Below are 25,273 nucleotides of genomic sequence, written 5' to 3'. Positions count from 1 at the left end.
ATAATCACAGCTCTATGGAGCAGTATCAGACTCATATTCTGACTAGAATTGAGTAGGACTACGTCAGGCTACCAACTTTCAGCTTGGTCGTGCGTCGTGTTGTATAAAGGGGGTAATGAGGGCCGATCAGCTTCTCACGACCACCTCCTGATCAGGAATCGTGAGGTCCGGAGAAAATCAAACATGTTTGAAATTCAGTCGGATGTCATAAGATCGCATCAGAGCATCGGGCTGCACAGTGCGAGAACACCTGTGAACTTTTAAACCCTGCAGTTTCATCGTAGAAACTGAGCTTTAGCTGCGTGCAACGATTGAAAATATCGCACAGTGTATGCCTGGCAACAAACTTTATCAGTAATATACAATCCTCCTTATGCCGTTACCCTCAGATATTTTCTTACAAGCTTTTTTTTTTACTGTCACATAATATCAGGATTTGGAGAAGGAATTAATATAACAACTGTGTCCTACAACCCTCACAACATTTTAAAAAGAAAAGTTAATAAAGATAAAATGGTAAATACTCTAAAGTAAAAGCCTCAGGTTGCAGCTGTAACTCAAACAAAAATAACTCATGCTATACCTATTAAACAATGTGAAGTCTGAAGCAAGTTTATGACTTCATCTGTGTAAATGTGGGATTTCCGCTATGAAACTTAACAGCCTTCTTTATGATTCCCACCTTTATTTTTACAATTGTAAGGCCACCATTATTTGAAAACAGAGGCAGGTTCTAACAAATAAAGGGTACCTATTTATAAGTCACGTTATCATGACTCCAGAGCTCTATTCTAAAGGTGTGAGGGTGATGGAGAAGCTTGTTACAATTGTCAGCTCCAGTTTCTCGTGCAGTTCCAGCTTGGGTCGGCTGGGGGAGGGGTGGGGTGCTGATTTGCAGAGTCTGCTGCGCATCACATAAAAGCAACCTCTAAAAAGCTCTCAGCAGATATAATCAGCCCCAATTTGCAGCTGAATGCTTCCATTATTATAAAAATGAGCAATCTCTCCCCATGTGTCGATTTCAGCAGAAGGCTGGGCTTATTTAGCAGGAGCTCACTCTGACAGCTTAACTAACGGGAAGCATTATCTTCAATCAGAAGTCTTTGTGCTGCTTCCCCCTGCCTCCGCCATCAGCGTCAGTTCCTATATGCTACAGTGCAGAGGTCATGCTGTGAGCATCTCCTGGTAGAGTAGAGAGGGGCTTTAGAAATGCAGAAAAAACTCACACCTTATTCTAACAGCAAGGTATCATAGGACAGAAACAGTAACCCACCTGTTGGAGCATCACTCCTGCTTAAAGATAACATATATTCATCCATATTACCTGAACTGGCTGTGTGTTATCATTGGAAATGACTTGTATACTTCATAGTCCTGCAAGCTGTCAAAATGCAGCAGCCACCCATAAGACTTAAAGTAATGTATTTGAGAATTTGAGAAAAAAATAATAAAATAAAGGAAAGCAGGAACGCAACGTAATCACTTATAAGAAAAACCTTTCCAGGTCAGGACTTGAACATTTTCCAGGTTTGTCATCATCAACAAATAAATAAAGCCAGTGTAACTATCCTGCACAATGTTAACTTTATTCATTATGTTAACTTTATGAAGGACAGCACAGGGCTGCCCCTCCCCGACTTGATGCTGAGCACCCTTGTTAATCAGATGAAGCCACCTGAGTTTATTTCGGTTTGCAAAGCAGAAAATAAATCAAAAATAAAATATTTTTTTGAAATTTGTAAGAATCCAACTGCAGGCTAGTTAAATGAGCAGTTAACGCTTATAATCAGCCAGCTAATAGATTGTTTTCAGAGTTTCACTCTAAAAAAAGGGAACAAAACAGCTTAAAGTGTAACATTCTACTCAATAAGCATTTAAACTTTGAATCCAGCAAAAAACAACATGGCAAAAACAGTGTTTGGTTCTATATAAATATGATTGCCCTTATGTTTTCTTTCATTCAGAAATATTCTTATTATTAGGTTAAGCATTGTCTTATATATTGTTTTTATTTTAAGGAACATTTTAAAAAAGAACACATAATAAAATTTGCACCAAAAGAAGAAACATTTAGTTGTTTTTTTATTTTTTACTAATTCTGGCAGAATGAACCTAGTAAATAAGCCAACTATTTAATTTAAGTTATATAATTTTGAAGAAAAAAAGGAAATGGGTAATTTCGCTTTATTCTTAAAAGCACATCGACAAAAAAAAAAAAACACTTGGTACAAAACATCACATGGCTACATTTGTCTTTCGTTCCTAAAAGAATGACGTCTTTGAAGCCAAAATAAAAAGGGATTTAACTTGAAATCTAATTTTGGAAACCATCCACACAACAATTTTTATTTTAAGCAACTGTGGCAAATTTGTGTCACCTCAGTTAAAATAGAATGACTCATCAGCATGTCGAGGGAAGATTTCCGGTTGTCAAATCCAGTTTCGTTTAAATTGTATTTTAGACCTTATCTAAATCCAGTTAAAAGAGCTATTGGTTGATATGCAACCACAGTGCTGAAATCTTCATAACTGAGCACTTACAAATATTGAGACCCCTTTGGTTGAATCATTCTTTTAAAAAAGTTCTTTAATTCCAGTTAAACATCCAACATCCAGTTTAGATCATCCATGCAGCACATCGTTAACTCGCTGTTCTTGTTTTTTTTTTTTTACAGCTTAATTAGGAGGGTGCAGAACTAAATTGTTTTTCACCTTATTGATCGTTTGTTCCATCTCAGATTGTTGTTAACACCCTTGCTACAGCAACCACAGCCACAAGGCCCTGTGCTCACACATTTCCAACTCCCACGAATAATCACAGTGAGGTTAGAGGTTTGACGTGAAATGGAAACTCATCATACTGGCCCCATAGAAGGAGCTACTGATGTTAAATAAAGTTTTATGGACGGCAGGAATATTAACATTCAACTGCAAACTGCATATAACAACAAATTTAGTAGCAGATTTATATACTGCTAAAAAAAATAAAGGGAAGATGAAGGCAACACATAACTTCAATTAAAATCAAACTTCTGTGAAATCAAACTCTCCACTTAGGAAGCAACAGTGATTGACAATCAGTTTCACATGCTGTTGTGCAAATGGAATAGACAACAGGTGGAAATGATTGGCAATTAGCAAGACACACTCAAAGGAGTGGATCTACAGGTGGGAACCACAGACCACTTCTCAGTACCTATTCTTTCTGGCTGATGATTTGATCACTTTTGAATCTAAGGCTACGTTCACACTGCAGCCTGAAGTGACACAAATCCGATTTTTTTGCCCATATGCGACCTGGATCTGATCTTTTCATGGCAATCTGAACAACACAGATCCGATTTTTTTCCAATCTGACCCAGGCCACTTGGCTATGTGGTCCTGAATCCGATACGAACTGATCTTTTCAAATGCGACCTGTGTCTGAACGGCCAGGTCGCATTCATCCGACCTGAACGTCATTAATACCCGACAATGGTCACTATTCGGCATCTTGCTACGCAGAAGCGGCAAGAAAAACAACAACCATGGCAGATGATGATGTGGAGAGCAGTGTTTGTGTTTAAACATATTGAAAAGATTGAGTTTTTATGGTTGGGAAAGACAGCTAGATGCGATCTAAACCTTCCCAAACTTAAATACACAATCTTTTTTAAGATGGTTAAAAAAGATTGTGTATTTAAGTTTGGGAAAGACAGCTAGATGCGTGCCGGCGCTACCATCCATGTTTACTTCCGTAAACATGGAGCACCCTGGCCTGTGACGTCATTGCTTCCTCTACTGCGCATTCGGGACACTTGCGTTGTATGACTGCAGTTCACATAGGAGATCACATACAAGTCGGAAATATGAACAGCAACGCAAAAAAATTGGAATTGAGCATCAAGGCCAGTGTGAACGTAGCCTAAGCGGTGCTTTTACAGTCATGGTAGCATGAGACGACTCTACAATATGCAGAGTCTCAGACCCTTTGGGAGACTATAGGCTGGTGAGGCTGGCCCTGGATTCCTCTTAATGCAGGACAATATATTCCTGCAAGATGAAGGTATTGAAGCAATGGACTGGACCGCCTGTTCCATAGAACTGAATCCGCTTGAAAACATCTGTCTCTATCCATCCACCAACGTCACTTTGCACCACAGACTGCCCAGGAGTTGGTGAATGCTTTAGTCCTGGTTTGGGAGGAGTTCCCTCAGGAGACCATTCACCACCTCATCAGGAGCATGCCAAGACATAGTAGGGAGGTCACACTGAGCCTCATTTTGACCTGTTTTAAAGAAATTACACCAAAGCTAGATCATCCTCTAGTTAGTTTTTCCACTTTAAAAATTGTGTGCAACAGGCCTTCACTGGTTGTAAAAATTTGATTTCCATTGATGAATTTTGAGTGATTTTGTTGTCAGCACATTCACATTTGTACAGAACAACATATTCAATAATACAATTTAATTCATTTAGATTTAGGATGAGTTATTTGAGTGTTCTCTTTATTTCTTTGAGCAGGGTATCTCATATTTGAACGTTATAGTCATTTCTTTGTATCCATGTAAATATGTTTTGTTTTCTGCTATTATTAGTTTCCCTGCTCATGTGCCCTTTATTACAGATTGGTAAGTCACACTTTGGTGATTGGACAGTGTGGGGAACCTTAAAATAACAAACATTACCAAGTTGTCAGTAAAAAGAACCCACTTCCTGGAACCAATGTGTTTTTTCTCCACAGACACGAATAACCACAGAAAATATTTCCCACTTAAAACATAATTCCTTAGTAGTGGCATTTACTTAAAATAATGCATTAAATAAAAATGCGTTGCATTTCCTAAGAATACCATTTATCATTTTATATGTATTGCTTTAATTTGAAGTGGAGACTGATTTGAATGGGAAGCCAAAATATCTTTTTACTGACTTACATGAGGAGTAGGAAAGCTCCCACATATGTTGACATGTGGCATGTCATATAGTTTGTCCACTTCCTTTTTTTCCTTTATTGTATTGCATTTTTGGATCAAACATGCTTTATCAAAAAAACAAAACAAAAAAAAGCATCATACCTTAGATCTCAAAATAAAAAAATTAAAAAACATGCAAAAGCCACTTATTTATTCATAATGATAACAAAATCAGTTACCATGAAAGTTCTAATTTTCCCTCATTCATTTGCAATTTTACCAGTTTATGGGACCTTAATGCTAAAATCTGTAATTCTTTATGGGCTCCTTTTGTTCCAAATTTTTAGAAAGCTGCCACAATATTGAAGTCCAGAAATGGTTTTTGTTTTGGTTTAATTGTATAAAGATTGCCTGGCGTGCATTAATTCAGGCTTTATATAATTTTAGTAGTGTTATTTTTGAAGGTCTAAATATGTTTACATCGTGGCTGAGTTTGAGCCAGACTTTCATAAGTGCTATAAAGGTGAAAAGCTGTTCGAACAGTTTGGTTCCAGATTTGAAACATCCATTTACAGGTGGTTAATATTTACATTTTTATATTCTCCACCAATTAATTTCTGTGGTTTGGTCATTAACACAAGACCTGCATTTAAATAAACAACATGCACAAAAAAAGGTATGCATGTGCTGCCTGCTGAATTCAACATCCATATCTCTTTGCACCTTCTTAATAGATCTGCTCTGTGCATGCAAACACGTTTGCACTAGGGATGCACGATATAATCGGCCCCCTATCGGTATCGGCCTTAAAACTGAATATCGGACATCGGCCACCCCACCGATATTTAACCCGAGTTTCTAAAGTCTAAAAAAAAAAAACAAAATATAACTTGTTCTTGTTCCTCAAAAACTTTTTTTACAGACTAAAAAATTTCTAAAGACGAGGGAAAAAATATTGATACATTAAAATATCCCAATATCTTCCTATGCTGATATATTGCCATTTAAAAACACCATATCAATCTCTTTTACTAATGAAATATTGCTACATGTCATCGTTATGCTACAAAATCCCCCGAAAATTCATGAAAATTTGCCATATTTTCATATGTTGATATATTGACGCGGTATCGATCTATTTTACTGACAAAATCTCACAAGAATTTGCAAAATATCACGAGAGTTTGTAACAGAACGTTGAAATTTCACGAGATTTTAAAAGTAAAATAGATCGATACCGCGTTTTTAAAAATCAATTTGATATCAGCATATGAAAATATATTTGAGTATATTATTTTTCAAAGTGTCAGAAATGGATAACAAAACTGCTATTTTCAATGACTACTTCTTTTTGTCCAGTTTTAACATCAGTATCGATATCGGTTATCGGCTACACGAGTTTTAAAATATCGGCATATCGGATATCGGCCAAAATCCCAATATCGTGCATCCCTAGTTTGCACACCTTATAATATGTGCAAACCTTGTAAAGATGGGGTCCATTGTGTCATGTTCATTAAAATGCATACATTTTAACTTGAGTTTGTCCTCTTAGCCGCTTAACAAACTGACTAATTTCCTAAGTAAATAATTAGATTCACTCACTAACATTTACGTTTAGAAAAAATTGTCCGTCTAGGAGTAAATTTATTGCATCATAACTCTTAAATTCAGGTAAGTTTATTGATATAGTGTCAAATAAGTTAAATAACACAAAATTACTTCATTTTTATTTGAATATTTTTCTTTTGAAGATTCACTCTTACATGAGACAAATTTCTGTGTAATGTACCCACAATAAATAACTTCAAGGAATCAAGAGCAGACATAATTAAACCAGAAAAGCATCAGACACATGTAATATTAAGGTGAGGTAGGTTTGCATACAAGCTCTGCTGCTTTAATGTTTTCTATCTGGAGAGGCTCCAGTGCCATTTAAAGCTAATGTACAGTAAATATTAGATACTGTCATTAAACCTTGTTCAAACATCACATCTCCAACTGTAAGGGTTGGTTTAATATATTGTATTTAAAAAAAATGGAATTGGAGAAGTGCTTAGTTTGCCTGAATTTGTAATATTGTAAATGCATTATTTGTATTTTGTTTTAGTCTTTAAACAAGAATTTGCAAAAAAATATATATTTTTGTCATCGTTTTTAAAAAGGTTCAACCTCATCATGCAGCTTATCTAAGAAGAGGAAAAAAAGGCCCTCATTAATAATACTTGTCAGTTATTTTGATAAAAATAACTTTGACCTCTATTCAACTGAGTTATCATCAGTATGAGGTTGAATATTAAACATGATTGAAAGACACGCTCTGCACTTTTGCAGGCTAGTTAGGCGGGTTCAGATCCTGGAAAGTCGCACCCACACACTCTGGTGATGTGAGTGCTGACTTCTCCCAGCTGGTCAGACATATTCTGCCAAGATGCAAGATAAACAAAGGTTAAGAAAAAAAAAAAAAAAAAAACGTCTTTCCCAGCTTCCATAGCCTTGTCTCAACTGTCTGAGGCAGTTTGCTTTGTTTGCTCAGTATACTGTTTACATAGGAGATGTGAGTAGTGAATGTCGTGATCCGCATCAGTCTGTTTATTCTTTCCCTGCTGGATGTACAAAGAACAGTCTCTCTGGTATAATAAAGTGTATATCATGTTGTTGCTGTTGGCAAATTTATATTCTTAGCACCATCTTACAAAGCCATTACCGTGGTGTTGCTTTACGTTTGGAGAGTTTGGCAAATAAGGAGAACATTCTTACTCCTGCTTCAAATCACGAGAGATAGCAAGGGGAACATTTGAAATCAGCGGGATCTAATTTCCTTCAGAGCTGCTCTATTTTTGGATCAACTGATATGGTCCTGATAGAAAGAAGTGCATTTATATACTTGCAGGCCAATTTGATTTCTTTCCCTGTCATGGGACCTCTGTTAAAAAACACACACACACAAAAAAAAAAAAACAACTTCCTGTCGGTAACGTTGAAAGGAAGTCTGGCATCTGTTGTTGGTGAAATAATTACATTTCCAACCAAAAGAGTTTGTGGCAAAGGGTACAAAGTAAAAATAGGGCCACATATGACGCTTTTGAAAAAGAAATAAATAAGAGAGAACTGTGTAAAGGAGGTTGGGAAAGCAGATCCAAACAAACTGGAGCTTCCTGCCAAATAAGAAGATACAGTCTTTTTCATCTAAAAAAAAAACAAAATATTGAGAACACTGAAAAGCTTTAGTTTTAGTTTATTTCCCTACTGTTTTTCTATTTTGTTTCATTAAAATAAAAGTTTCCCTTAAAAAATTTTACCTCCTTACCTGTGCCAGTTTACACTATTTTGGTCACACTTAAAGGCAGGAAAGAGGATTTTGTGGTGGAAGATATGTCCAATGGCTGTTTGTGTATTTTTGAATGGTGCGCATGCATCAGTGCCACCTCTATGATGGAAACGCCACGGCCGGTAATTTTGTATTTCACAGAGAGGCAGCAAAGTGCCAGGATTCACCTAGTTAGCAGGAAATCTCCACAAGAACAAGATGTGTCGACCGGCTTTATCACTGTACATGTTTCAGAATTTGAAAAAATACAGTACCTACTAGAGAAATAAATGTTATTTACCAAATAACATTTAATTCAGAAGAAGTTTTGCTACTAAAGCATCTGTTTTCAGACTCTCCTTCAGTTCAAGCCATCTTTGCAAGAATCTCCTAAACACACATTTAGCCGGCTCCGTACTCTCCCACTTACTCTCCTCTTTTCAAATACATCAAAAAAAGGCATTTTTTTTTTCCAGTTAGGTTTGTCAAGATTTTCTATTTGGCCATTAATGCTCCAGTTTACACAAAAGAGTGAACAAATGGTTCAAAAAAAAGCCCCAGCAGCAAACAAGCATAGAAGTACTTCTTCGTGCTTTGTCGTATTGCCGGACCGATAGCCAAACAGCGTATGAATTATGCTTGGAGCCTACATAAATAACGTACTGGGGGCACGAGCATAAAATGTTTGATTGACAATCCACTTTTGACAGAAGGCTAAGAGAATTGGTGAAAAATCTACTTTCATACTTTTAAGTATTTCATATCAGAGATAGGAAATTTCATTTTTAATTATGATTTATGCTGTTTCTGTTTAAACAATGACAATTCGTTTTGACCTGGACTTAAACTTGGCCATATTTCACTTATACTTTTGCTTTACTCACCCACTTAGAGGTGGATTCGTAGGTGTCCGATGGATCATGTCCTGTTGCATAACCGCGTAAGACCTTGAGCTTAACAATCCTGATGGACAGATGTGCATCAAGGATTTTTGGTAGAGAACCGAATTCAAATCTATCAGTTATGGCAAAACATCCAGGTCTTTTAGCAGTAAAAAAAAGGAAAAAAAACAGACTTTCACATCATCATCATTACCTTGTTTGACTGTTTGTACTATTTCTTTTCCCTTGTTACCTTTTTGTCAGTGCACCAAACATCTTCCGAAAAGTTTAAGCGATTACGATCGTTTTAGGAAATTTGAGACATGCCTTTGTGACACCGAGGCTCAAAAAAGATTGTGACCTTCAAAATAACCAGAACATTACTTTCTGGTTGTTAAATCAGGAAATCTGACCTGATAAAAGTGAGGCCTGTAGTGGTTTAAATGATGATATTAAATATTAAGGAGCCTTCCAGAGGAGATGTTGACGAACTCCTGGACTAATCGTTTAAAGTCGGCTACTCACGGAAAGGTTAAATACTGTTTCGTGTGTTCTTTACTTGCAGATAACAGCCTTGCAAAGGCTTTGTTCCTCTTTACTTTACAATTAAGTATGTGTTTGATGCAAGCAGTTGTGAAAGCTATGCGATGGCGTGCAAGCCGCCTCATGTAGCTTATGCCATGGATTTCAATGGCATGTAGAGTGTGTCACAGTGAAACCAAGCATTTTTCTTCTGGCTTGGAAAAAACAACACCAGAAAATAAGTAACATTTCATGATAAATTAACATTATGCAGTGTGAAAAGCAATGTTTCATCATATAAGTGCATAGAGTTGACTTTGGACAGTATAAAAGGAACAGGATAAAGGACCTTTAAGGGTGGAAAAAAGGAATCTATACGGGGGTGCACATACTTTTTCCATGGTCCTCAAAGTCACTGGTGTCACATTAAGCAATGCATTTTTGCAGCTGATGGGGGAAAAAGCCCTCCAGATGAAATGGAACAAGGAAAATGCCTGTGTGAACGTTGGTTGTCTGTCAAAGCAGGAACTGGGAGGCGTTCGGGGCTGACCTCTGAGGGCAAGGACTTCCCAAAGCCCCTCTGCAAAACAACTGCCGACCCGGCAGCTGACAGAGGGACGCAGACCACTGTTGCCGCTCTCCCCTGCCTGCCTTCAAAAGTCACCATCTCCCCCATTTCATCTTCATCCTGAGCCCCACCAACCAAGGCAAGAAATTGAAACCGTGTGAGCGCTGAGAAAGAAGACTAAGGAGCAGATATTACCTTGCCGATATGATCTGTCTGGAATGTGGCAGTGCCTTACTGAATTTGAACAGACATGTTTCTAATGTCAGACATGAGAACAGATTAATGGGAGAGTTAGCAAAGTAGTACAGTACAGACCTTACACTCACCTTTTGCTTTTGTCAATTTGCACAACCCTAAAACTAATTGGATAATATTGGAATCTAATATGAGACCAACATAAAAAAGAAGCAGTAAAGGAATGAGAATATCACAGGATTTTCTACATGTTTTAGTGTGCAGTAAATTTGTATATAGCCTCCTGTGCCATTTTTTTTTTTTCTTTTTTCTATGGACCACTTTTTGCTTTAGTTATAGCAGCAGGTTTTTTGTGAGGGTTTCTATCAGTTTTGCTCAAATATTGACTAAAAATTACTGCTCTGCTCTTAATGAAACATTACCAGAGCTCAGTTAGATGAATAGGAAGAACCTGAAAAATAAAGTCTTGCCATAGATTCTTAGTTTCATTTAGGGCTGGACTTTGACTTGGTCATTGAAATATGAATATGCTTTTACATTACTTTTTACATGCTTAGGGTTGGTGAAAGGCAAAGCCTCCACCACGTGCAAAAGTGGTGTGGCCATCCTATTCCAAACTGGATTTGGTGCACTAGAAACAGACTGAAATCCAAATCGGCCCCAAAACACTAATCCAAAGCACAAAGCCTTGGTCAGCCATATTAAGGACCGTCCCAAATCATGCAGGTAGCGTGAGTGGACCTTTCAGCTATTAAAAAGTGAGTTTGCATCAGTGCACTCGCTGGAATTTGGCAGCGGGTGTAACTGCGACCAATTGGTGAAGGAAACGCATGCATTCAAATGTAAGTTCCTTTGGTTTGCTGCATCTTCGTTACACTGACAGAAAATTACAAGTTAGCGAAAAGAAAAACAACTCCTCATTGATCCCAAAATGGATGATCCTCTTTCAAATAGCTTTATTTGACTGTATTCATTTTGTGACTTCATTGGGGGTAACATTTGATAGTCAAAGGAAGGGCCGGAGTGGAGCATTCTTCTCCGGGGGGAAGCTATAACTTCAAAAGAAACGTATACCAAAAACCAATCAAATGTATGCTAAGATATCACACCACTGTATTTACATGAATACCAACAAAAATAATTTAAAACTTTCTGAAAAGTGTTTTCAGTCTGCAATCCCACGTTGTGGTGGGATGTGGTTTACAAATTACCGTAAGTATAAAGTTGCTTTCAGCTGGTAATGGTACTATCGTTTGCATTNGCTTTTTGCGCCCCAGGGCAGAGCAGAGTGGAAACATATTACGGGTCCTAAAGGCAGTCTTAGTTTGCAACAGCACTGCACATAGATGACAAGTATGCTAGCTTTTTAGAGAAATTCCAAGTCGAGAGGAAGAGAATGCAACCTTTCTTATTGTGTGAAATACAAAATAAAGCAGGACCTATTGCCTTGAAGATAGCTTTTAAAGCACAAGCAGGAACAAATGGCCTCTGGCATCAAGATTATTGTAATTGATGCAGTCAGTAAATGTCATATTTTAATTTGTGAAAGTATTTCTTCTCAGAAACATCCCTCTCATCATCTTTCCAAACATCCAGGTAGCTTAATTTTTTTTTTCTTAAATTAATGCAGAATATGCTATTTTTGGGGTATTCTTTTCTTATTTTTTGTTATTAAAAAAAACAGTACAGAGGCTCTTCAAAATGTTGTTTATTGGACATGGTTCTCCAAATTTAAATAAAAAAAACTGCAAACTGATAAAGACAGAAGCCAAAGTATTTTTACTATATTCCTCTTTATGAATGATAATTCCTAATGTATAACATAAATAACAAGAAAGAAGAGAAAGTACCTGCTGTGTATCATGTTATTTTCTGATTTACAACATCTAGAGGATTGTGACATGAAGAGAGAAGCCATTTATTCCATTATGAAAAAACTAATTTTGTCACACAGAGACATTTCCACTCCTCAGCGGAAAATGTGCGCCTTCATATTGGGGAGTTCTGCAGCATGTTACATTAATTATTTCCCTTTCAAAAAGACAAACCTGTAGCAAAGCAAGGAAAACACACCCACAACCTCCCATTCCTAAAGTGAACCCTGCTCCATAAGACAACGCACCAGAAAAAAATCACTTTGAAAGAAGTCCCTAAATGCAACGGCGTGTGGGAATGATCCATAAAAAAGCAGGTGGATTCACTTTACCAATTAAGTGATTTCTGGAGTCCATTTGAAGGACTGTTGATTTTAGTTTTTTGGATGGCATAAAAAAAACACAGAAAACTTTTATATAACATGACAAAATGTGCAAACGTTACGCATTTGCGATTTTAAATAAAAAACAAAATATTTGTCCATTATGCACAGCAAAAAACACTTTAAGGGTTTTAATGAAGCAGTAATGATACTGTCCGACCACTGACAGATGAGCAAAATGACCTTTAATGAACTATGCATGAGCTACTGGGTAGAAGTGCTTTATTCCTCAGTTGTTTTCATGTTACTTGTGCTTTCTCTGGCCATTGTTCAAAAAAAGCAAGCAGGCCACTCCCATTAAGCACTTAAAAAACACTCCCATCACTGGAACATTAATCAGCCCATGAAGACGAGATAAACCTCAGCCCAGCGTTTCGTTTAGACCATTTTCTTTTTCTCTTTTCCCATTGTGGAAAAGCAGGATGAGTGAACATTGACTACATATGTCCCTTGTGGTGCTGTCACATGCTTGATGTGGGGGGTGGGCAACAGTTTACGCTCATCATGTGTTTATGCTTGCAAGCTGGATGCTGCAGAGTGATTGAGTCACTGCTGAGACCTAATCGTGTTTGTAAACAATTAGGCAGCATTTAACAAGAACAGACCAGGCATGCATGTGTATGAAAACATTGAGTTCTATCTTTCCCAGAAGCAACCAGCAAGGGTTGGTGTTTTGCATGCAATTTGCATACCCAACCTGAAGCAGTGATGGCCAGTTTTTACTATCAGCAGCTCTGAACTTGCATGTCTTTGTGTTTTGGTTATGGCCATGGGAGGTAACACGCAACTTATTCAGTAGCCAAGCATTTCTCTAAGTACTTATTAACAAACACTGGTCTAGTCTTGCTCAGGGGGAAAGGAGTTGCGTATTTACAAAGAAGGTGTTACAGATTAAAAACCATTTCCACTGTAGCAAGTAATCTACAAGTTGCATATTAGAAGCTGTTGCAGCTTTGAAAATAAAAAGGAATTCTTGACATTTCATGCTGGAGGTTTTCAAGGCCGATAAAACATGCAACACAACACACCTCCAGGCTGGAATGTCTGAGATACCCGAAAATATCCCAGTGCATTAACCTAACTACGTCAGATGATAGTAATACTAGTGAGTAAATGGCCCCGATTGTCCACGGCTTGGCTTTAAGTGGAAGGAATTTCAGATAGACAGATTATCACATTCACAAGTCTGCCTGTTCTGGACACCATCTCATGACTCTGTTTTCTGGCTGAAAAAGTGTTTGTCTGGTTGTTTTTAGGTTGGTTCACAGGGTGAGACACAGGGTGAGAAAGGCTCACAGCGCTCCTCTCTTGCCTACAGGCCAATTTTTCCCTCCCTCTTGTTGTTTATATAAAGTTCTGTAACCAAACCCCACTCTTTACTCCCTTAATATTGCAGCTGCTGATCATACATCCACACGGGTCTCTGTGTAAACACGGGCCTTTGCTCTTAGTGAAAAACAATGAGTAAAGGACAGGATAGCCGGGCTACATTTGAAGATATTCAAGGATGGATTTCCAAATGAAACAGAGGTGACATCATTGTGAAGTCATCTAGCAGGGAATATGGAGGTGGGCCCAGTAATGCAACACCATACATAAACAACAGGCAACTGTATTTATAGGAGATTGTCTCATGGTTCTATCTGCCTCCATAAATCCTATTATCTGATTTGCAGCCATTCGGCTGCCCAGCACCCAACAGGAGGAACAGCTTGGTGTGGTCAAAACACTCAGACTGTGTGCATTTATCACCCCTGTAATGTCTTGGCTAAGAAAAACCATCACATATTTGCTTGATTAGACATTACATCATTAAAGCCTGATAATGCTAAATGAGCATCAGAAAGCTTTTCAGTCATAGCTGTCTTGCATTAATCAGATCTAATCCAAAATAATGATAGGACCTCTGCTTTGTAAGAATAAATATGCAGAAGCAGAGGCGTAGCCAGAAAATCTTTTTAAGGGTGGCCAGGCAATAACCAGTAACCAGGGAGAGGGGGGCTGAATATGGATAGGCACCAGAACCTGAGGGTCAATCTACGCTGTTCCAACAGGAAAATTAATTAGCAAAACATCCATATTTTCTAAATAAAGACAAACTATACTTTCCTACAGCCTTAATTTCCTTTAGCCAAATAGATGCATACATTTAAATATCCATGCTTTCTAGATAGATTTTAAAGTGGATAAACCTTTTCTATTGCCATTACTTATCTGTGTTTATCAAAATTGTAATTTACAAGTACTATTTTCTACATAAATTGATTACTTAATAAGTTTTTATTAAAATAGTGATTTATCTATGATTTCACTGAAGACTCCCAGGCAAGGCAAATGTATTTGTATATCACAATTCAGTACAAAGACAATGAAAAGTCATTTAAATAATTAAAATATAGGAAAATAAAACATAATCAAAGCAAGTAGGAAAAAAAAGACTCCTAGATGAATGCAAAGACACATAAATTTCTCTTTACCCCATAAAACACAAAATCTAGTTCTGAAAAGAGCAGGAATTCTGTACTCAGCATCTTTAATGTTAGTATATTGATGTGCATAATTAACCGCAGTGTTTTTTTTATCAGGTAATTATAAATATATAAAAAAAATAGTAAGTAATAGATGAAAAAATTGAAATGTTTTGAATATTCCACTTGATTATTAGAGGGGTGGGGGCACCCCTGACCCCCCCATCTAGCTCCGCCCCTGTGCAGTAGGAGATCTAGTGAGATGCACCTGCTCCACTCATCTAAGATGCAGGTGAAAACAAAAACACTGTTTGGCCCAAAGAAAACAGGTGGGTTACCTCTGTGCCAAACTTCTACACAGACTCAAAGTAAAGCGGAAGTTTGCTCCACTCACATATCTCCTCAGCTTTTTCTCCGGGGGTGATTTCCTCAGCCAGCCCTGAAAGATGATTTCTCCTCCGCTCATGGTTGCGCTGCTGTCGCTCCTTCCTTTAGAGTGGCTCTCAGAGTGCAGTCAGCCAGGGATACATGATGGTTCAAAGCGCTGCTGCGGCTTCTCTGCTGCTCTCCGCTCCCCTCATTTCAAATCAGAGCATGGGACAAGGTCGCTCCCTGTCCCAAATAATATGCCGCACAAAAATAAATAAATAAAAAGAAGCAATAGCAAGAAGAAATGGAAAGTAGGCACGACCCGGCCGGGTGACGGTAATCCGCAGGAGGAGAGCTAGAGAACTGATGCGGGGCGAGGAAGTATCTGTGGGCGTCTGCAGTTTGTTTTCCCAACTCATGCCACGCCCACTCAGGGAGAGGGATGGGCTGCTGGGATGGGACTATAGCTTGCAGATAATAACTAAAAAATAGGAAGCTCATCTGCATAAAATAAAACCTTACATCACAATAACTGAAATAATAAAAAACACTTTAAATAAAACTTAAGATTATGCATATTTCAAAAATATTTATAGGTGTCATAGAGGTTGCTGTATACCTTCCACCAACTACACCATTGAGTTTCTCAACATCCTAAATAACACTAAAGTTTGGAGTTTTATCAGTAACCTACTTATTGAATATAGCATGTCATGCTTTTATTAGATAAATAGGGAAAAGGCACCACCTTGTGGTGGATGAAGCTGCTTGAAAAACCCCACATATCATAATCCTTCAACTTTTACTTTTTTTTTTTACTTTGAAACCTCAGTCTTAGGTGTGTTTTTAGGGGGATCTTTTAGATCAGAACACAGAGTAAGGCTAAGCAGGTTCCTTTTCTCCGATACCCGGAAATAAAATCCAGTGCTGCTAATTTTAAAATATTTTATTCTAATTTTGAATGCAACTTTTTCTATAAAGTCGTAAAGACCTTATAGGCTCAAAATGCTTCATGTAGACCAGAGGTACTGCATGGGGGGTCATGAAAGTTTTGGTTGATTAAACTTTTTTTATATATTCCCTCCAGCATTTTTTTCCAGTAATTGAAATGTCTTTAAATAAACATTAACATGAATTCAACACACTGTATTAAACAGATAAATGGAGGCAGAAGATGTCTTTCAGTCATCAATGCTCACATTCAGTGACACACAGGAGCTCTTTCAAGCTGGGCACCGTTTCATTCACAACACCTGTCCCATCAACCAGGAATCAGAATCAGAAATACTTTAATAATCCCAGGGCGAAATTACTTTCGTTACATTACCCTGTATCTAATAGAGTCACTATAAGACCAGTTTGATATAACACAATTTCATACAATATATATACAATTAGGGGGTCCTCGCTCCATCTCGTCATCAGTTTGGGGGGGGGTCCTTAGCCTGGAAAACTTTGAAGACCCCTGATGTAGACCAAGAAACTTTGAATACATTTTGGAATATACTTTTGCAAAGATTTTAAACAGGTTCATGTTTGAAGACAATAGAAAAACACATATTTAGAAATCTTTATTTATTTTAATCACTTTAAAGTTCAAATAAATTCAGTTCTGTAGCATCCTAAAAACATTGTATCTAAAACTTAAGCGAAACATTTAGGTACTGTAGAAGAACGTAAAGGGTAAGCATATTTTAAAGGTATGCTTTACTGTTGGGTATCAAAAATAAATGAGAAACCGACCAAAATATTAAACAAAAAATGTTTAATAGAAAAGAAAATATTGGCATTGGACAATTTAAGAAAAAATCATAAATTGTTAATGTAAAAATAAACAAAACACAAAGTGACTCTGATGTTTTAATATATCTCTATAGCATGCATGAATGTGAAAATCTTGGGAAAGGAATCACATCTTTTATATTGTCAACTCCTAGAATGCACTGCAGGTATCGTTCAAATCCCAGTCCAAAACCTCCATGGGGGACGGAACCGAAACGTCTTAAGTCCAGATACCTACAAAATAAAAGACACATAAAAACATCACCTAAACGTCCATCTTTTAATACTGGTAATACAAATATACTGCCATTATATTGTGCTTTTACCAGCTGTAGGTGTCCTCTAATCCAGCCCTAAAAAGTAAAAAAAAAAAAAGACCTTAATTATCATGTATAAAAAAAATATATATAATAATATCAGCACTGCAAATAATACATTTTAAACATGTGGCTCCAAGCATTATAGGAATATAAAAAAAACTTTGCAGGAATACAAATTGTAAAACAAAACTGGCCAAGATACAGTTTTGTTGGTCATGCCCAACTTGGTTGGTTTTTATCAAGGGTAAACTGAACACACCATAAACACCATTATTTAGTTTGTGCAAGCTAAATAAACACCAACACTTTGTTTTTTACACTAACTAAAGCAAGAACACGGTGGTAACCAGTTTCAGTATTGGTAACGGATCTGAAGAAAGGTCAGAGGAAGCTAAGATATACGGTATATATAAAAAAAATTTTTTTTTGAAAAAAAACAAACTTAATAATCATTTTATCTGAGTTTTATTCAGATTGCAAGAGTGTAAGAGATCAGTATATGACATGATGGATAAATGCATTATATACTCTATTCTATGCCTCAACTTTCAGGCTCTGTGATGAAACAGGCTGGGTTTGTAAATCTAAGCAGCCTTTTTGAAATGTCAGATTAAATGTCATAATCTACATTATGTTATTTCTATGTGTGTCACAATTGCCTCTGACTTCACATGATAAAGTCACATTAACATGACAAAAAAGGGCAGAAAACTATTTTTTATTGCTGTTGGATCGTAGTTGCTAAAGAGAACTGCCACGTTAGATGAAATATCAGCAGAAACTTCTGATGGGTGCATCCCTTTCTCTCTGTGATCTGCTCCTTAGTCTACTCTGCTTTTAAAACATTTATATGCATTAACGAGCAGATTTTCCTTTCTTTATGCATTCTTACTGTTTCAGCCGAGCCATGAGCAGATTCAGCCTCTCCTCTCTTAGCGAGCCCCCGCAGAGCTCTCCAACTCCTGGCACAAGAAGGTCCACTGCAGCTGCCTGCACACAAACAGGAAAAACTCAGCTAAAATATGCCAATCCTTGCTGCGGCCTAACTGGGAATACAGGGGAAGAAAATCAGCTGCATAACCACGGTGCTAACCAAGCTCCTCAGTGCCGCACAATGGCAGCCCTCTGCTCCCCAAGGGAAAAGGTTAAATGCAGAGAGTTGATTTCGTTGCTCTGTACTTGTGACAGTGTAATGACAATAAAAAAAACATCTGGAGAAAAAAAATACAATATAAAACCACTTCTTACTGTATGCCTGGGATGGTCCTGATTATCTCTTGCATAAAAAGGCTTCAGGTCATAGGGATAATCTGTGACGAAGACCGGAAGATTTCCACAATGTTTTACCAGATGCTTCTCATGCTCCGTCATTAGGTCACAGCCCCACTATAGAAAAGCGCTAAGGTGAGTGAGGACATCTGTGGCAGCAGATAGAAGCTGCAAAGACGCTTTATATAAACTATTCCACTTACATCTGTGGGGAAGGTAAATCTCTCCGAGCTGCGGTTTAGGATGTCTATAGCCTCAGTATAAGTAATCCTTTAAGAAGACAGTATCACACAGTCAACCTTGGGGCCTTGACTTTATTTTCCGATGATTCAGTTTTATCTGAAACAAAAACACTCACACAGGGAAGCTCTTGTTCAGCATGGCCTCTACGGCGTCCTTGAATTAGATGGATTCAGCAAAAACAAAATGTTATCAGAAGTTATTATAAGGTCAGGTGGAGCCAAAACAGTTTGGAGTAAAGATCCAGGTTATGAACGCCCTCCAGGACTCACCCTGTGTCCTGGAGTCACATGTCGGTGAAACAAATCCACGTCCTCCACACAGCGGGCCATCACATGCTCGGTGGCAGACCTGAACATGTCCTCCATGACCTAAACACCAGGCCGGGTTTAATAATTAAAGTTTGCATGTGTGACTGTTAACAAGAGTAACTTTAAAAGTCATGCCGGGCATTTTTTTCTTTTTAAATGCATGTTATTCTGCTTTTCTTCAGAGGAAGTGTTTAATTGACAAGATTTTTTAACCTTGCTTCTAAACTTTATAGAAACTAAATGTTTTTAGACAAAATGTGAAAACTTTTCCATCCATGCATTTTAAAGTGTTCTTAGTTCAGGGTGGATGGATGATCCGTACAACTTCAAATATTATTCAAAACATTCATTTGGTTCACAACATGAAGCTTAATGCAACTTTGATCTAGTGCGTTTCCACTTTATACAGAAATTTAAATTATATGCATCATGTAGGTGAAAGCAAACCTCAGACCGTTGCGGCCATCGAAGCGATTTTTTAAAAGCTTTTCTATGAACCAAGTTCATTTGGATTCATAGGATTGTAATCAGGGCTTTGAGCAGTTAGGCCGCCTTGCAAAAGTAGCTCTGGCTGATTTTTCCAGTCCAGTTGGGATTCTGTACGTCAATGTTTCCCAACTCTTTTTGACTTGCGTGACTATTTTACTTAAAGCTACAGTGTGTAACTTTTAGCGACATCTAGCGTTCAGACTGCAGACTGCAGCAACATGAACATCTCCCCCCCACCGCTTCTCCCCCCCAACAGTACGGCGAGCGTTACGGGACAAAATGTCTTCCACGACGTCCGCATCACCTACCTTCTCAAGTGATGAGGTTTGTTTACATAGATAATTTTAAAGATAGTATTTCATTAGTCTGTGTAGGGTATAGATTTCATGTAGACTTAAGATAATAAATATACCCGTTATTTTTTCTACATCGTTGAGACATTTTGGCGATCTCGCAATCGCTAGTTTGTTGGCTCTGCGCTGCCGTAGCGCAAAGATGTCTGCCTCCATGGCTGCGAGACCCGCTCCTATGTAATTATAAATAACGAATTCTAGGGCAACGCAAATATTAAGGTTAAGAGGCTGAGCTCGTAGATGATGATAAATAACATAGTTATGTATAATATATTACATTTCTGACTGTATATCCCTGTAATTATTACACACTGTAGCTTTAAAAAGTTTTACTTCGTTTTCTTTAAGACACCTGAGCTGCTTTGATGAGCTCCGATAGCTCAGTGTAAAAAAAACAGGCTGTTCTCTACATCCAGTCTGTTCCTCTAATTGGTATTTTTGTGTCACAGCTGAAGGTGAACTCAAACATATAAGAATAATGTACTTTTTGGTTGATAAAAGCTTGTTTAATTTTTCAATTACAAAGCAAATCAGATCCAAGCCCTATTTTATTTTATTAACTAAGAAAAAAAATATTTTCATGTACCCCTTGCAATGTACTCGTGGACCACAAGGGGTATGAGTACCCCCTGTTGGGAAACCCTGGTGTACAGGATTTCAATCTGTTTTCCTTGGATAAAAGACAGAGATAATGATTCAGGAAGGAATAAAAAAAATATATGAATATCAGACCAGGATGAGCAAAATAAGTAGAAATTACAGCTTGCAAATGATTTTATCAAAGGAAATAAACTGCCCAGGTTTGTTCTTAAACTCAGCAGCATTATTAAACAGGACAATGATCTGTTGCCAAACATCTGCTACTACTAGCACTAAATGATAAATGCCAGTGGCTGTGTTCCCCGTTTGTTTGTTAATTTCCTAAGATCAGAGCTCAGAGTGTTGCTTTTTTAATACGTTTTGGCCTGCCTCATTTAATAAATGAGGAGTAGTACACCAATAGTTAAAGAAGCAGAATATATTTTAGTTTTAGTATGACTATTATTTTTAAACCTTTTTTAATTCCCATATTTTCTGTTATGAGAGTGGAACTACTGATCATGACCCTCATTTGTTTACCTTTAGACTGCAACAGCTGCATCTTTCATATTGTCTATATATATTGTCTTGTTGTAAATTAGGAGTTTTTTTTATCTTCCAATGATAAACCGAGTTTGTTTATCTTCTACTTATATAGGAAACAAATTTACTGCCTATTTTGTGAGTTACTGTGATTTGTTAACATTCTGTTCTCCAATGGTGACCCTAAAGTAGCTTCTGGAGGCTATACCTCTGCACTCTGCCTCCTCTCTGAGTCAACCCACTAGATGTAATTGACTGCAATATACTGGATATTTGACATATAAAGACATAGTATATGAATCTACTTGACAAAGAGGGAAGTTTCTAGGGAGAAACATAAAGTACCTTGGTGAGATCATCCAAAGACTCAGTGAAGGAGATTTCTGCCTCAACCATAAAAAACTCAGCCAGGTGGCGCCTGCTTTGGGAGTTCTCGGCTCGAAAGGTTGGCCCGAATGTGTAGACTCTGGAAAAAGCCCTGCAGACATATAAGCAAGAGATTCTAATCTTCATAGTTAAACATACCTAAGTATGTAATAGCGGCCTAACATACAAACATAGAGATAGTTCAGTTTTACTCACCCTGACATCACCTCTAAATGAAGCTGTCCTGATACAGTCAGAAACGCAGGTACAGAGAAAAATTCCTCATCGTCCGAAAAATCTGGACCTGATGGCTGTGATAGAAGTGCATTTTTCTCTTTAACCAATAAACCATTATCAGTTAAAATGTGTTTCACATTTTAACCAAGGATGATAAAAATGCAAATAATTGCATTAGGGTACTCACCTCCACTTTAAAGAGTTCTCCCGCTCCTTCACAATCATTTGAGGTGATGATAGGAGTGTGAATCTGTAAAAACCCATTATTCTGATGGCAAACAAAACAAACAAACAGCGTATTGGCATATGATATGCAATCAGTTAAGGAAAAAAATCACAGCACCAGGTACTTACTTTAAAGTATGAATGGATTGCTGCTGCGGCCTCACTTCGTATCCTCAACAGGGAACTGAAAGCGTTCGTTCGACACCTGAGATGAGGAAGCTGGCGCGTATATTCAAGACTGTGTCTGTCCTTGATTTTAAATGGAAAATCCTGGGACAAATTAAAAATATAGGATTAAAAAACTATAAAACACAAGGTTATTTAAAACATAAAACTCAGTTTGGGGCTGTGGTGTTTTTTTTATTCTTACAACAGGGTTACATTCTCCAACTACTCGGATTTGTTCTGCCTCTAGTTCAACTGGCTGCTTTTGATGAGGACTCTTCTTCAGGATACCAGTGACTTCAACAGCACTGCCAAAGGTTAGCAACCTGAAATTTGAGGGGAAAAAATTGAACATTTTGGGGACAAACCACAGAAATTAGACAATGAATCATTTATGTACCTTAATCGACAAAGAAACAGACTATGGGATTTTAAATTCAGGTCACGTTCAGACATTCACAAATACTGACAGGAGTCTAATGACTAACAGTAATAAGGAGTCCAGCTGAAATACAGTATGTTCTAAGTGTAAAGCTGAACTGCTTACGGATCATTCAGTTTTGCTTGACCAACAATTTGCAGAGACTGCAAAGAACTTCCATCATTGACGTGGAGAAAGACGTTGTTCTTCTGAGGTCTGACAGACCGTACCCATCCCTGCAACAGAGACGATCCACTTTTAAATCTCTTTGACAAAGAAAAAATACCATGATTTATTGAGCAAAATAGAAACTGGCTACTCTATGAATCTAAATTGTGGGGGATATAAATTTTGATTCTTCAACCGAAGGTACTGACATCAGATCAATACAAAGAAATTTAAAAGATAGAGCAAACACATGTAGTTAAAACCAACTGGGCCCATTTATTCCTAACTATTGTAATATTGAAAAAAAAAAGAAGAAGAACAAACATTCAAGCTGAGATAATCTAAATCTTTGCTTACAGCAGGGGTCTTCAATGTTTTCCTGGCCAGGGACCCCTAAACTGATGGCGAGATGGAGTGGGGACCCCTAATTATATATATTGTATGAAATTGTGTTATATCAAACTGGTCCTAAAGTCACTCTTTTACAGATGGAGTCAGTTAATGAAAGTAATTTCGCCCTGGGATTATTAAAGTATTTCTGATTCTGATTCCTGGTTGATGGGACAGGTGTTGTGAATGAAACAGTGCTCAGCTTGAAAGAGCTCCTGTGTGTCGCTGAATGTTTGCATTGATGACTGAAAGACATCTTCTGCCTCCATTTATCTGTTTGCTACAATGTGTTGAATTCATGTTAAAGTGGATTTAAAGACGTTTCAATTTGGGGGAAAAAATTGCAGGGGGAATATAAAAAAAAGTCTAATCAACCAAAACTTTCACGACCCCCATGCAGTACGTCCATGGATCCCATAGGGGGCGCGGACCCCCTGTTGAAGACCTCTCTGCCTACAACTAAACCAATAATAAATATGATGTTAATACCTGAACTTTCACATCTGCTCCCAGCTCAGCTCCTGACAGTGCCTCGGATATTCTAAGTTTTGTTGGGGTCTTCTTACAGTACCGCCGACAGCCCACCAAGAAAACACTTCGATAAACTGATGCTGCTGCTGATGAAACGAAGACTGTCTGTGCTGCAGCCTGAAACATCGCTACCAGCTTGGAAACTTCCCACGGAATAAAACTCCTAAAACCAAACATATAACGTCAGGAACAAAGAAAAAAGAAAAGATTGCATGTTCTTATTTTCTTAACATCTTGCCTTCAGTTGACTTTCAGCTCTCACGCTGCTGTGTATCACTTCCTGTTTACGTCTCTCGCGATACGTCCAACTGCGTCAGGTGGGTGTCAGCGGACCAATCAGATTTCTCCACCCTTAAGCTATTGCAGGGAGCTGTAGTTTTAGGATTACCGTATATATATTTTTTTACCACTACAACTACAATACTACTAAAAATAAGGATAATGCTGTTTTGCACGTATATCATTTTCTAAATGTATGCAGGGATGCCAGCTTTTAACCAAACCTTGGAGTGAGATTTTGAAATAGTTTAGATAGGCCAGCCTTGTCAGGGTTAGATTGAAAGGCTCTGAGGACAGGTGCAGTAGTTGTCGGTTTTCAGAGGATTTAACTGAAACAAAGTGGCAAAATGTGGATTTTTTTAAGAACAGTAAATGTTACTTAATAATAATAAATTATCTGTAGTTATATGTAACATTTTTTAAAAATATATACATTATTTTTTATATTCTGGGGATTTTTAGAGAATTTAAGTAAAGAAGTATAGGCCCTAATAAAATAATGCATCTTAAATATACTGTAAATTAAGAATTTCACAACTGTGTTTTTTAATTATTCTATGCAGTTCAAGTAAAATAAATGATGGGGAACTAATAGGCAATTACTGGATTTCTGGCACTAATACAGGAACCAGTGCAACCAAATCCTGTGCAAACTACTGTATGAATATTTGATAGTAGGCTGAGGATTAAAAAATCTTAACTCATTATCTTATTAGTTTTTCTTGTAGGAGGCTGTAGATGGCTGCCACGAACGATTTTTTGCGAATAGACTTACCTGTCGATTATTTTTTTCAATTAATCAGTTAAATATTGGATAGCCAAAGCTTCCTTAAAAATCTATATTTTTTGATTAAATCAAATCAGGTGAATGTAATTTTTTTCACTTGGGGAGTATAGAGCATAATGAAAGATGATATATATGTGTCAAAATATAAAACGTTTACATATTTGTTTTACAATTTTGGTATAACTGCTGCTCAAGATGGGTCACTCTATCAGCTAAAGACATGTTTTAGAGTCTTTTTGTTTCAGTTAATGATGAATGGATTACTAAATTAGTGGATTTTTATCAGCATGATATTTTTTATAAATAAGTAAGTGGAATGGAGTTGAGTTTTGATTTTTTTGTTTGAGTGAAAA

General features: G+C 37.4%; 2 protein-coding genes across 3 annotated transcripts in view; both read right to left on the bottom strand.

The window, feature by feature from the left end:
- gab2 (GRB2 associated binding protein 2) overlaps positions 1 to 15,832 on the bottom strand; it is a 62,269-nt gene extending 46,437 nt beyond the window's left edge. For both annotated transcript variants that reach the window (XM_015388553.1, XM_015388556.1), the window contains exon 1: positions 15,491 to 15,832. In XM_015388553.1, the coding sequence (XP_015244039.1) occupies positions 15,491 to 15,562 (72 nt within the window). In that variant the 5' untranslated portion in view covers positions 15,563 to 15,832. The remainder of the gene's footprint in view (positions 1 to 15,490) is intronic.
- A 1,243-nt stretch (positions 15,833 to 17,075) lies between these two features.
- nars2 (asparaginyl-tRNA synthetase 2, mitochondrial (putative)) lies at positions 17,076 to 24,135 on the bottom strand. Its single transcript, XM_015388536.1, has 14 exons — positions 23,813 to 24,135; positions 22,892 to 23,001; positions 22,550 to 22,670; positions 22,309 to 22,449; positions 22,142 to 22,222; positions 21,934 to 22,028; positions 21,697 to 21,829; positions 19,349 to 19,447; positions 19,195 to 19,232; positions 19,040 to 19,106; positions 18,816 to 18,953; positions 18,460 to 18,557; positions 17,574 to 17,600; positions 17,076 to 17,481 (listed from the first exon to the last, which is right to left on the bottom strand). Exons 1-14 carry the CDS (start codon positions 24,029 to 24,031, stop codon positions 17,337 to 17,339), a joined length of 1,512 nt encoding a protein of 503 aa, XP_015244022.1. The 5' UTR covers positions 24,032 to 24,135; the 3' UTR covers positions 17,076 to 17,336.
- Positions 24,136 to 25,273: the final 1,138 nt, after the last annotated feature.

This window comes from Cyprinodon variegatus, unplaced genomic scaffold, assembly GCF_000732505.1.
Source record: "Cyprinodon variegatus isolate N-32 unplaced genomic scaffold, C_variegatus-1.0 Scaffold427, whole genome shotgun sequence".
NCBI classification, from domain to species: domain Eukaryota; kingdom Metazoa; phylum Chordata; class Actinopteri; order Cyprinodontiformes; family Cyprinodontidae; genus Cyprinodon; species Cyprinodon variegatus.
This window is presented reverse-complemented; position numbering and strand designations above follow the sequence as displayed.

Coding starts and splice junctions, on each gene's coding strand:
- nars2 (XM_015388536.1), bottom strand. CDS start 24,031: ATGTTTGGTTTTAGGAGTTTTATTCCGTGGGAAGTTTCCAAGCTGGTA. Junction 21,830..21,933: donor CATTTAGAGGTGATGTCAGG/GTGAGTAAAACT, acceptor ATATGTCTGCAG/GGCTTTTTCCAGAGTCTACA. Junction 18,558..18,815: donor AGGACCATCCCAGGCATACA/GTAAGAAGTGGT, acceptor GTTTGTGTGCAG/GCAGCTGCAGTGGACCTTCT.